We start from the raw sequence: 14,551 nt of genomic DNA on the forward strand, positions 1-14,551 counted from the left end.
ACTTCATTTGCAGGTGCTCTTGTATAACTAATGAGAACAATATTTGATGCTTTTGTCAAATCTCATACTTGGTGTTGCAAGTTTTGCAGTTACATCGCTGAACTTCAAAACACAACACAATAAACACTAGAAGTGAGAATGCTCATCGCTGAAACATGCTTTGGCAGTTATTATTTCATGAAATAAGATATAGTCAAACCGGTTTATAACGAACTCGATAGTTTCACGAGGAGTGGTTGTATCAGTAGCTCATTATATGTGGACTCGGCAGTTAGAATTCGACACCACTTTGGTGCAAAAATAAAATTTTCAGCACCTTCATTTTTGTTCCTGGCACTTCTCTGCATATAACTGCTAGTTTCTGTTAAAAACGTCATCTAAAGAACAAAATGTGGCATCACAGCTCCTTCGAAACAGCGCCCGGCCAATACTAATCACCTGCAATTTGAAACTACGAGTGCATCCGCTGCCATTTTTTCTGCGAGAGCATGTGATATATTTTACAATCAAACGGTCATGAATGCATTCTGCATATGACAGCAAAGTGTTCTAGTTCGCTGAAAGCGGAAACTACTGCGGCGTGCTGGTATTTTACAAGGGTACTGCTGTTATGGTGGCAGCATCGGCCACCCGTGCACCGAGAGCTGTGAACCCATATTTTTATGCCACTTCGTCAGAAAAAGGGCAAAGTTCGAAAGGCAGAATGCCACTGTGGACCGTTATCAATAAGAGTTCAACAAGAGACAGGTGATGCGAACGAAGGGCTGACGAACCGTAACCGCCGACTCTTAAGGGGTATTCACACAAGGGAGAAATCCTGGCTGTCGGCGTGGAAGTGCACATCAGTGACAGCAGCAGCACGGTTTTGTGAGATGGTGTGCCACCGTGGCCGCACATCCCCGGGGAGAGGGGACCTTCTGTTTGAATGGAACAAACAATCCCTGCTTGGCGGAAGAGGCAGCAGAATTTTGCGCTGGTGTCTGGGAACCTTGACCAAATTGCTGCTCTTGAGGGTGGCAACTGTACTATTGCAATCGCTTCATTGTTGTGGTTGACAGGCCTGTCACATTTGTGATGGCACATTGCACATGTGCCACAGCGATGGCCAAATTAAGCGACAATGTCACTTTATTTTTATTTGTTTATTTATTTATTTATTGCTGGTCGAACAATTCCCATGCCTTTGGGACACTAAATCTGAAGCGTACAACAAGGTGAATTTGAAGAAATGAAGAGCGGTGTTCAGAGCAGGTGCTGCCAAAGTATTTTATTTCGTTGTTTGTTTAATTATTTTAAACATACCTCCCAGGCTCTAACTGGAGTATTGTGTGAGAGGGCTAAGAAAAACAACAAGGAGCGAAAACAGGAGAACACAACTAACAACAAATCAAACAACTGAAAAACAAGAGATGCCATTTAACATCAAGCAATGAGGAATAACAACAAAACTCTGGACGATCAGAAACGTGAATGGCTCAATGAAACTTTTAGCAAAGAACTGCAAACGAATGTACAGTAAAAGCTCGTTAATTCACTACTCGTTAATTCAAAATTTCGGATAATTCTAAGTAGTCGCCGCGGTCCGTCCAACAATGTATTGAAAGCAATATGTAACACATCCCGCTAATTCACACTGAAATCCGCACCGCCACCGATAATTCGAACTCCGCATAATCGAGGATGGGGAGAGTGCTAGTGCGCGGGAGCACGCTGGCGTCGCCGCGCGCCGTGTTCTTTGTGTACGAGCGTGCGAGGGTGAGCCGGCGAACACGGCTCAATCTCGCGTGCGCGAGAGGGGAAGGTAGAGCGGAGCGCGCCCTCTCTTGTCGCGCGCGAGGCAGGGGGGTGAGGCGAGGAAGGGACGGGGGACGATCTTCGGCGGCTACTGCTTACGGCGCGGCCATGCGGGTGCCGCATCTTGAAAGCGATCTGCGACGTGGCCAAAGTGCGCGCCCGCGTGGGCCTCATCTTGAAAGCGATCTGCGATGTTTGCAGAGTGCCCGTAGTGCCGGTAGCTTCATATGCGATTTGCTTTCGACGTTTCGTTCGTATTGAAGCGAGAGCTGTACGAACGTCAATTCGCTCGTTGCTACTGCTGCGTGTCCTCACTCCAGTGTTTTTCAGCGAGTTTCCGCGGTCATCAAGCGAGATGCGTTCCTGTTTACCTGTGCGCGTGTGACACCGTGCTTGTTAATTTATTTATTAAGCGAATGCTTACAAGTTTATACAGCTGATAAAACTATTATCCTTACTTTGTACAGCTATCTACTAATTTTCTATCGCAATCGATGCGTCGCTTTCCGCGCGAGACTGCGAATGTTTTTTTTCTCCGCCCCAGTCAGCCGGACGAACGAGCGGATGGAGCAAGAGCCATCTCGACGTCGGGCGCGTCGGACCGCGCTAGCCGCGTCCAGTTACGTTGGCTGCACCAGTGCATCGAAGTATAGACGTTCATGCCAACGTGAAGTAGCGTGTGCGCGCGTGCTCACGGCACGTCATGCTATATACGCGCCTTAACCGAGCAATTTTTTTCGCTGACTTTCATTAGTTCAAATTTGGTATAATTAACATTTTCATAGCAACCCCACGGAATACGAATTAATTAGCTTTTATTGTATACATATAAATAGCAGGCAAGAAACAAGGATCATGACAGCGAAATCACATGAGACAAATGACACAATATGTGTACTAAGTCACATGGGACAAATGAAACAATATACGCCCATGACTATGCAATTTTCTTTTTAAATGTTTCTCCAAAGAATTCCAGGTTATTAATTTCAACAATGTGTCTTGGAAGTTCATTCCAAGGTGTTATTTCCAGAGGTAATGCAGTCTGCTAACACTTATCTCCCTCCCTGGTTTCCTCGCACTTCTCTATGGGGAACTTTGGCCTACATCACTCGACTCCAGCCATACCCCCTAAAAGCATCTCTCATGTGAATACCCCTTTAGCAACTTTGCAGAACGCTACAAGTGTATGACTCAAAGGTCAAAAAGAGCAAAAAATGTACTACTCTAAAGATCAAAAGCAGCACTAGCGTCCAAGTGAAACGATGCAGAGGAGTTTGCATCGTCATAATCATCAGCAGGAACTGTATGGGAATGCGAGAATGCTTTGTGCCTATTTGTTCCTTTATAGCCTTATTCTTGCATTTACTGCTATGTGTGACCCAGCACTGGCCACGAGCCTTCAGAACTGCGTAATCACAGTCTATGATCAAAACGACAGCGACCATGGTTTTGACCGCAGGGGTTGTGACGAGTAAAGCAGTTTTGTTTTGAGTAGGTGCAATGCGTGTGCAATGTCACAAAGATGACAAAAACTATGAAAGAAGAGGAGTGATCCTACTGGCCCACAAGCTGGCAATCAACCCACCGGCTGCATCAAGACAGACAAGATGGATGTTGCCAACCAGCTCAGTGATGAAAAAATAATTGGGATGTGTACGCAGTAGTGAAAATCCTGTCTCTGATAAAGATGCGGGTCTCATGCTGCGGCCGCAGTGCGAGAAATGTTGTGAGGCCCTTGCTGCTGCAAATGCTAATCAGTTATAATATGATGAGAATTACAGCTTCCACATTGCTTTCGTGCAAAATAAAAACAGAATCTGCACATTCATTCAGTAAATAAATGCGTGTTCATGTAGTAACCCTCTGTTTATTGTTCTCTTGATACCTTTGATAATTTTACATTCCGTTAATTCAGATATTTCTTTCTGGTCCCGTGAAATACAAATTAACGAAGTTTTACTGTATTAGCACTCCTGCTGAGCAGCTGCGTGCATACCACACCATGGTGCATACATTGATTTGAGCAGATTGGACAGTAAATGTCAAAGTAAATCTATTTATCTTTTCTTTAGGCATTGACAAAGCCCGAAGGTTTTCCCTCGACCTCAACTTGTGCACCACCAATGGTATCTTCCGACTGGTCGCCTTCATTCCCCGAAGCACAGTCGGGCAGATCCGGCGTTCCCCGAGCTCAGAGGTGGAGGACAAGCATGCGAGCCGAACTTGCGACTCGCTCTCGGAGGAGGAAATGGCAGATGCGAAACCACGAGACTACTGCCAATGTCCGATGTTTCGTCTATAAACCGGCGGACGCGCCAGTGGGACAAGCGTTCATCGAGACGCCAGCACGCAGTGGCATAGGTTGCCTAGGTTACGGTGGGCCATCACCAACAGCAGCGATGCGGCGCTGTGATGACATTTCAATCTTGACGACTGCTCTGACGACAGGGCTCGGAGTGCCTCAGAGCGCTCGAAGATGGAGGAGAGCAATCAAGATGAACCAGCCGAATGCATGGCGCGCACCCTCTTTCAACCAGCCGAAGACAACACCGCTCGCGAGAGCACTCCATAGCGCTCAGAAACGACCATTCAAAGATGGCATAAGTTTATGCCAATAGTAACATTGTTGCCAGCATTCCTCACAGCACTAGTGTTGTGACACACCTGGTACCCGCTGCAGAGCAACAATTGTCTCGGGTGTTGTGTCACGCTATATTGCACTTGTGCATCGTCAGAGGAGTCTGAGCACAACGCTAAACCTTGCTATCGCTTTTAATGCTTCACCTTCAGGCAAAACTACCAATTTTTTTACTATGTGCTGTACAATTTTACAACACTGCACCAAGGATCTGTGTGTGCGTCAGTCTTGCATGGCCTTCAAGACAGCAGCACACTGCATTCACAGAGGCCTGTCTGCGCACAAGTTTAAATGCATGCCAAAAGTATAGTTTGTTCTGCTACAGTGAATTTAGAGTGTCAAAGGCGTGGTTGATCAAAGGCCAGCTCCAGAACACTGGTGTCTGTTTACCATGACACAATGATCGCCGCATGTTTTAGACACTGCCCATGACATTGACAGGAAGTGTGCACTCCTGCTTTCTGTTGTCACAACCTTGTTTAGCCAGTTGGCACATGTTCAAAATGACATGCTTTAAAGGATAAATTGAGAGCATAGTTGCCAGTGGCATAAGCAGGCACCTTGACATAGTGATTGAAGTGTGTGCACAGCATTGGAAGTCCATCCTTGACACGTGCGAACAGGCTGTACATGAGGCCTAGATCTCGGTTGTCGTCCAGCAGCTGGTCGAGACCCTTCTGAAGAATGGGACCCAGGTGTTGTCCCAATAGCTGCCTCTCTACACAGCCGATGAGCGCTTTCCTGCATTTACATTAGAAATTTTATGCTGGTAACATGCTCTTGCTTTAACAGTGCGACGCAAAGAGCAGGACGAAAAAAAAGTGGGTGATAAACCATTTAAAAGGATGAATGTGAGTCAAGCGATAGATTCCTGGTAGACCTGCTAGCTTAAACTGCTGGACCCATTTATTGGTTAGCACTGTTGGCAATCCTATTAGTCATGAGGGTACAATGACACAGCAATGTCTCCAGTATAAGCCCATGTTGCGAACTAAATTGAACCTTTTACGAGAACACATATGGTGCACTGCTATCAGAATTGGCACGCAAAGTCACCACCTTTGATAAAATGGTATTTATAATCGTGTTTATTTTTCAAAGTGTAATTACCATATGCACCACAGCACAAAAGACCATGTGTAAAAGAGAAAATGACTATAATTTGAACTTATTTCTAAAGAACGCGGTGCCGCTGGTCATCATGAAGAGTTGTCTGGTGGGTACCTGGTATGTTTAAAGAAGGGCTCTGACATCCGTGCACAATTTGACCTGAAGAAATGAGGCTGAGGCCTCAAATTGTTAAAGTGCTTAGAATTGAGAAACTGTTGTACCTTGAATTTCCAGTAAATCGGAACAGTAGTGCCCCCTCCCGCTTTTCTTTTTAAGGAATCGAAATGTCCTAAATAAAATGTTACCCCCAGCTAGACAGAAAAGTTCAGCCACGTTGGCAGACTTCACTTTCACCCATTTTAATGAAAATGACAATACGTACATATCACGTACAGTGGCTATATATACAAACAGATGATTACATGTGGACTTACTGCAAGCAGACAATGCAGCTACATGTACATGTAGTTGTAAATGAAGTGTTTCTAACAGGCAAAACTAAATTTACCGTTAACACACACTAAATGGCGAAAAGACTAGTGTGGAGCCAGCACAGTTGTGATGGGAGGTGCAGCACCTCTGTTCTTGCTTTGCTGAGAGATGGCCAAAGGATTACCTGAAATGACATTGAGCTAAATGACAATGTGAGGGATGTGGCGACATCCTGATGGTGTGAGAGAACAATTTTTGGTGTCCCTTATTTGTTTTCTACCCTCTTCCCGGTCCCCTTTGATTGCTTTATCTATTTATTTCAGTTGTAATAGTGTATTATAGTTGTCAGTAGCATCATTGTCCATCCCCTTCTCTCATGCATTCTGTTTGGCACCCATCACACCACAATGAATCTAACTCCTTTCGCATAGCTTTGGAAGTGCCCTTGTGGAGTAACCACCTTCAGGTGCTTGAGTGTTCTGAAAGCTCCCGTGGAAGTTTTCTACACTTTTATGAATTAACGCATACTTGTTCTCTCTTATTTTTTCTTCTTCTTTCAATGAAGCAGGTGTGAATTGTCATCTGCATCGGTACAATGCTTTGAAAAATGATACTTATATGTGTGTGCAATTCCTACAGGCAGTGCTTTGAAGTTCTAGTATATAAATAGAAATCTGGTTGCTATAACAGACAGCGATAGATTCGATAACACATATAACGCATATCACATTATGGTTTGACTGTACTCTTATGATACTGCAGACATGGCATTCTTCAGAAATTAATTTAAAGGGACACTAAAGGGAAATGCTAACTTGACGTAGACTGTTTAAATACCATTCCAGAAACCTCACAATGCTTGTTTCATGCCAAGGAAAGCCTTAGTTTACGAGAAAATTGTATCTGAAGGGTCTGAGTACCTTTATCGCAATTAAAATCTCCTGCTGCCCAACCGGAGAGCGGTGATGTTGGATATCCCATCAATCATTGCCCTTTGCTGCCATCGGTGAGTAAAACAGTACCCGACAGATGGCGGTACAGTTTTTTGCACAAAATGCAAACGCCCGGCCAGGGAGAAACCAAGCCACGACAGAGCAGTGGATTCTCCGCTGCAGCTGCTTTTGGTCAAGTGGCGTGAACTGTACGGGCATCCCGTGACAACACATGGAAGTGGACTTCTCTACTACTTGCAGTTTAAGCAAGCTTCGCGAGCCAGCAACACCAGCGTAGCATTATGTGATAATTAAACTAATGACACGAGCAAAACTTTTTGGCCGCCCGGGTCTTTGTGAAACGTAATGTCAATCAGTTCTTTTTTCTAAAGATGAAATAAAACTAGACAAGTAGCATTTTCTTTCATCCTATAATGCAATACAATTATGTTTTTATAACGAGTGGTTGACTACTAGTGACAGAAATTAAATTAGGAGTGCCTTCGTCATCAGGCAAGAACTCGAATGGCTCAGGGGAGTCTCTAATGGTGTCCTGTACTTACCTCAATTTGTCAATTACTAAGGCTTCGTTCAGGATAATATTGACGCTTTAGAGATTCTCTCGAACTAATCTATTACTTTAGCTTCACTTAACATTTGCCTTTAGTGTCCCTTTAAGGTAGCATAAGTGAGATATGAGGTGGTGGTAGCATTGTCAAATCTCTGTACCAGCTCCTGTATATGTATAGATCAAGATCAATAAGAGTCAATTTAAAAGATGACCATGGCAGAAATGAGTATAATAAAGAGTTTATTGTTCTTCATCAGTGCACTATGATTATGAACCAACTAGCTCAATGAGTCATTTTGCACTGACAGTGGCCAGTCAGTGGTTTCTGCTTGTGCATTGTTCAGAACTCCTGGAGGCAATATACGGAGCATTTTATTTCATCATTAACAGAATTCTTAAAAATCACTCATGACATGTAGCACAATTTAACTTCTTGAGCCAAATTACTCTCAGAGGCAGACACATGCACAAGAAATGAGTGAATATTGATTAATAAAAAGATTTTCCTAATTAACTTTTGTACTATTTACGTTAAGCCACATATTATAATTGACAAATCGTAAGTGGTGACTTTTAAAGTCAAATTCAATTGGAACTAATTCTGAAGATGACACCAGTTTCAAGATATATGTTCCCAATGTTTGCAACGAAATTAATTGGTATTCCAGTAACTTTTCAGCTTCAAGGCATCAAGAGGCATATTGTTAGAAAAGTAAGTGGAACAACTGTGCCTTGTTACTGCAAGTTTGATTGCGCGTATCTCAAAACTGGTGCTAGTTTCAAAATTTGTTCCAAATGAATGTGCTCTCTGAAATCACTGGCTTTAATTCATGTATTGCAATATGCTTGCTAAATTATTTCACTGAAAACAATTATTAAACTTTTGTTAATTGTTCAAGTATGTGTATTGATTTACAGTCTAAGTAAACCACTTGGAGTATTTTGGCTCGGTAAGTAGACTTGTGACAAGTGCCAAAGGTAATAATTCAAAATTCTGTTAATCTAAAAGTGAAACACTTGGTATAGCACCTGTTGGAAAACCAAAAGATGTGAGATTGAGTACAAAAAATTCAGTTAGTAGATTTCACTTACTTTTCCTTTTAAAAAAAATTGTCCTCATTGACGATTCCTGCTAACACACAAAGTAATTATGGATTCGCACCAACTAGCCCACCAATGCATTGTGGTTTGAACACAAAGTATGCCATGCAAATTGTGATATCATAGTAAAGATGCAGTTTTTGTGCAAGAATTTAGAAACAGAAGCTGAGCATACAAGCGTTATTCTATCCATAAACAAAAACAGCTGCTCTGTTGTTTTGAAATAAATGTTAGCACAGTTATAAAATGGCAACCTATTAACCAAGCCGGCAAGGTTTAAATGTTTAATATTTCACTCACCGGTGGCTCTAAAAATAGCATGTGCTGCAATACTAAGAGCAGGTAGTACCTGCATAGGCTGTCTTTTCATGGACGCCACCACAATGCGTATGCAGTGGCGTCTCCATCTTGTATGTCAGATACACGCCTGGCGCTGGTTTTTGGTGTTTGTTTTCGCGCTCGCAGAGTATGTTTAGTGTGACGGGGCATCTCCTACGTGAAAAGCAATTCTGTGAGATGTACTGAAGTGATTTAAGTTGGCATGACCGGACTTTCTGCTGGCGTTGAAGTGGACGGAGCACGCAGCGTGATGTGTGCGCACTTGTTTGAGTCTACAATCATCCTCTGAGTTCAATTGTGTATTTCTGAAAATTCCGTTCGCTAATGTGACTTTACATCAGTATCCTCCTTTAGTTCTAAGCTGCGGTTTAGCAGCAATGAAACATACGCGACGATCGTCACAGCATGGGTACTGATCTGCTACTGATCTGTTATACTTTGAGAAGCGTTCAAACTCTTAGTTGTAGATTACATTGCGTGACTACTTGGTTCAGTGGACGTGGTTTACACACATGATTAAAAATAGTTTTGATTAGTAATAACTGCATACCCTACAGTGTGAATTACACCTGTCCGGCAATGTGACTGCTTACAAACTACACGAGCATCTGAAGCAGTGGTAGATGCCGGATGACAGATATCTTCATTTTATATAGTGCATGGTCCAAGCATGCGACATCAACGTTAATAGATCTATAAACGTTGTGCCGCATGACTATGCAAAGTCATACTGCGGCATTAGCCTGCTCTCTCTCTTTTTCGAGAAAGAGAATGACAACCAAATTTTGTTTTTCTTCCAGTTTTGTTTGTCCTGTTCTCTACGACGCACTCACCCGTATTACGAAAATTTTGCCCCCTGAAAGAGCTGTAGCATTCTTTTTTGCGACCCTCGGATATTACGGCTTTACAGGGCAAAAAAGGCAATGCCAAAGCGCATTGCCTATGTATGTATTATGCTGTTTCACCAACCGCAGTGATTGCTGTGTTGGGCAGTGCCATCAGCCGCCTCATAAAGGAGGCTAGCATAGACATATCATAGTGATTTCAAGTCTACTAGACTTGAAATGCATGAGAACGATGCCGGTGTGTCACATATAGCACCTGATAGCACCTGGCACTTACATGCTTCAAGGTTGCCTTAGGTTGGCTGTACATGAGCATGTGCTCTTATGTCTTAGTTCCTACGCTAAGCAATCAGATAGTGAGGAGATTTTCCATTTTCTGGCATTACACAGATGCCAGTTCTCTTCACTCAATTAAAACCTATACACCGAAAATAGTTCACAACATGTATGCACACCATGGCTGATGATGTGCATCACGTTTGCACCCCCAAGAGATATTTACAGATATTGTAGTTACTGATGCACCGAAAGGCTACACACTGGTTCCCCAACGACCTTGTAAGAACGGATATTGCGTAATTTTCACAAAGTACAAGCTAAAACATTTCTAAATGGTTCTGCAGCATGTGACAGCAATACTTTCAAGCAACGCCACACTGGATCGCACAAGCCAGAGAGGAGAAAAGGCTCGCCGCGCACCCTTTCCTTCTCACCCAATGAAAAGGTTTATACAAAGGCACCAAAGGCAGGGGAATCTTTAGTGATGACAATAGGACTACTAACTTTGTGGAGTGATCCAGGTAGTACAGCAGGCGCTCCTGCTCCTCATTCAGGCGGCGCTCGACGTGCTGCAGGTAGGCAGGAACCTCTGCCTCCTGAAGAAGTCGCTGGCCTTCTTCCCCGTAAAGCCGTTCTGTCGCCTCCAGGAAGCGGCCTTCAAACACCTCTCCGTACATCTGCGAACAGTTTTTCGGTCAAATGCATGTTACAAACTTGGCTAAGTGTTTCTGGGAGCCCAAAGATAAACATGGCCACTATGTTGCATGTTAGCTAAATGCGAAACATTACACAAGTGGAGCCAGTGTCAGCTACTCATGCTGCCATACTGTGGCAGGGTCGGGAGGCATAACCCTAAGCCTCACCCACAATATTGTCAGCTACTCAAGGAACCAATTAAAGAACACGACATAGATCGCCCAATGCCTTAAGGATAATGTCACCAGCTATAATTGCTGTCTGGGCGCACAGGTACAAGTCAATAACATGTTGCTTTCAGGTGAAACGCCGCCTCAACTTGGGTCCCTGACTGGCTGTAGAAGCTTGCAAGCTAACTTACAGCTGACCTACTGCAATCTGCACTCTTTCGAGATGGAATGCAGCGCAGGGTGTCGACTCATTGAGTTGTGAATGCAAAAGTACAACAATTTTGCTTTCTTTCACAAATATAGTACCTGTATTACTCATGTAATGTTCACCCTCGTGTGCAGCCCTCACTCCAATGCTAAAGGTCAGACATATTGTAACTAGTTTTTTAGTAGGGCTTTTGTCAGCTAAAGGTCTTCTGCTGCCCTTGTTGCCTTACTGCTGCCATTTTAGAATTGCACAACACTCAAAGTGCAGAAAACAAATTAACTGGCCTGTTAACTACCAGGTAAATTGAGTCAAGGGGCCACAAATGTAGGCGCCTTGATGCCGCCTGACATAATTACACATAAAAGAACTGTAGTCATTACATTACATTTATGATATGCACAGCAACGTAAAACAAGAGAGCTTCACAGGAAGATGGAGGATCGGAATGATTAAGTGTGATCAAACAAGGAATGTCACTTAAGCCACGATTTCAACAAGGGGACTTGTCTTCGTAAGGGCAGCAAACGTCAGGGCACAGCAATGCGTCAATTAATCTCTATAATCTATAATCTCTCAGCACGAAAATTCAGTTGTAGAAGCTGTTAGTAGTTGTACATATTTCATACTGAACTGAATGTATTTGTGGCTAAGATCACTTGACCTGCTAAACAAAATTTCCTGGCGTTACTCTTCCTCACTTCCAATTTGCAAGAGCAAAAAATAACCAGCCAGTAAAATAAGATAAGTGTTTTCTGGGCAGTACACCAGAAAAAATCTACGGGTGAACCCCTCAGTGTGCCCTAATGCTTTTTTCAATGTGCCTTAATGTTTTATTCAGTGCCAGCTTGCACCTAAATGTAGCAGCAAGGCAGTAAGGATTGTAAGCATTGCCAAGAAACCATGCACTGTGAAACACCATGAAATCATTTTACTGCGTGGCATGGCAGGGAAAATTATGGTGGCATAAGACAGCCAACTTACAGCACCTAACTATGCCTTAATTTAAGGCTGGTCATTCATTATTCATACAGAAATCTTGTTTTGAGTGTACACCAGAAAGGTGTTCACATTGTGTCCAGGACTCACCTGCAAGTCTGAAAGCATTCTAATAAGAGATTTTAGGAGGGACCGGTCGACGGCGTCACCACCCCTCTCGCGTTCAATCAATTCGAGTAGGCCATCTACGGTACGGCTCTGCACACCGGGATTGCTGGCTATGTGAGTGCGAAACAGTTCCAAGCCCACATCCCTGTAAAGAGCATCGGTCAAAGACGAGTGAGAAAAAGTGGGAACACATTAATTGCAGCTGTTTCAAGGCAGGAAAAACACCTGAAGGTAAGTTCACCTTCAGCCGTTGCAGACATAAACCCTTTTTAAAAGTCTGTAGGCTAACAAGCCTGTGACCGAGAAACCTCAGCCATGACCTATAGCTTGCCAAACATTGGAAGGCCAGGTGTGTGAGGGGTGCCATATGGCTCTCGTTGTGTGCTCTGAACTTCTACAGAGGGTTGCACATAGGTAGTATGCCCTGCCCACAAATATGGCAGCTCTGAATTTTGCCTTCACTATGACCGATACTCATGACTTAGGTGTGAAAGATTACCTAGACTGCAATTGCACCAGTAGCAGTTTGATGTGCACTATTTATGTACAGTCGTGAGCATTATGACAGAGAACAACGAATTTGTTTTCAAGCAGCAATTACTTGTGGCATGTGGATTCACATCCTACATATTAATATGCAATGATTAGCTTTCCATAGAACCTTTAGTTTCATTGAACACATTTTTATGGAACATGGATGTTTAGCCGCTAGGGTCTCTTGAAAGCAATTTGGGTGTTCCCTTTCATATTGCTTAAGGGTGTACAGCAATGTCAATCTTCAGGGCTAAAGAAGAAGAAAGAAAGAAGAGATCCCTTTTTTCACTCAGGAAGTGAGTCTACATACACACAGAGCAACAACACACTTAAAGGGTCCGTCACCAGGCCCCAATGTAAATTTTGGTTATACATTCGAAGTAGTAAAATGCCGTGTGGAGATCATTTTGCCAAAACAAATTTTTCATTCGGTTTATTATTGGAGGAGATATAAAAAACTGAATGCCCTGTTACCATATCCCCAGAAGGCGAGTGCAACTGCTCAAAGAGACATACTTCTCGACTAGTACCTGCAAGCAGCGTTCCCTCCCTGCTATCTCCCGTACTGGAGCCAAGGGACCACATCACGTTCATGAGCCCTGCCTCCATTTTCCCTCCCTTTCTTTCTTTCTTTTGTTTCTTTTTTTCTGCATGGCACACTTTCAGTGGTGGCATTGGCAACTCTGCATTGGATAAGTTACCAAAGTCCCGTATCACGGTGAATGATTATATGTAGAGGCATTTGTGCATGTAACCTTGACTCTCTGGCTAAGAGCAGAGCTTTCTTGAGAGGGAGGGCGCACGGCATTTGGTTTGAGATTTCAGCAGTTTTCATGGAACACAGCGCCGTAATGCTTTCGTGATCATCAGCGTGAGGTATATACGCTGCACTCATCATCATCATCATCAGCCTAGTTACGCCCACTGCAGGGCAAAGGCCTCTCCCATACTTCTCCAACTATCCCGGTCATGTACTAATTGTGGCCATGTTGTCCCTGCAAACGTCTTAATGTCATCGCTGACTATGTCGTATATTTACGGCGCCGTCTGTACGTTTAAAAAGCGCGCCAATTTCCAAACTTTTACTTTTCTGTCATGTGCTGCCACTAAGTGGGAATACAGCGAATTCTTTTCTCGCACCTCCCCTTCTCGGTTTTTGTTGCAGGGTTTGTTTTAGAGCTAGTTTGCTCCCGTGCGTCTATATACTACCGCTAGCGCATTGATGCACGGGCAGCGGTTTGGGTTTTGTTCCGCGGGCAGTTTCGGCTTCTTGCGCTTGCAAAACTGATGGCTATCTCATTACTAATCGCTCAAAGGGTGACCGCCTCTTTCTCGCTCATTTAGTGCTCACAGGGGGCGCGCACAGGAAGGATGCCGCCATGCATACGTTTCCGTTGCTTCTTTCTTTCTTTCTTTTTTTTTTTTGACACTCGCGAAAACTAATTGCCTCTGGTTGGCGATAAAATGAAGATTAGCAGAAGTTTGTCACACGTTGTGCTTTTTTGACGGGCATACAACCACACAGTTTTCTTGAGTGTGTGCACCTATGCAGTTCGATTACGCTATGGACATAAATATTAGTCCAAGAGCAGGAACATCTGACACTTATGAAATATTCTCGTGTGCACATTTTCTAAGTCTTATGTGTATAAGAATGCACCAAATTTTTAATTCTTTTAAGTTTATTTCCTTTTTTTATTGTTGTTATTCATGAACAAACAGTACATATATACCAACACAAAATATTTTTTTCTCACTTTAAGGTCACCCTAGAAAAATTACGGTAAATTTTTTT

General features: G+C 43.4%; 1 protein-coding gene across 1 annotated transcript in view; it reads right to left on the bottom strand.

The window, feature by feature from the left end:
* Positions 1-14,551, bottom strand: part of Cul4 (cullin 4) — a 50,587-nt gene that overhangs the window by 23,104 nt on the left and 12,932 nt on the right. The window contains exons 5-7 of the mRNA XM_070531543.1: positions 12,205-12,367; positions 10,549-10,721; positions 4,996-5,176 (exon numbers count right to left, since the gene is read on the bottom strand). Coding sequence (XP_070387644.1) covers positions 4,996-5,176; positions 10,549-10,721; positions 12,205-12,367 — 517 coding nt within the window. The remainder of the gene's footprint in view (positions 1-4,995; positions 5,177-10,548; positions 10,722-12,204; positions 12,368-14,551) is intronic.

Source organism: Dermacentor albipictus, chromosome 1 (genome assembly GCF_038994185.2).
Source record: "Dermacentor albipictus isolate Rhodes 1998 colony chromosome 1, USDA_Dalb.pri_finalv2, whole genome shotgun sequence".
NCBI classification, from domain to species: Eukaryota; Metazoa; Arthropoda; class Arachnida; order Ixodida; family Ixodidae; genus Dermacentor; species Dermacentor albipictus.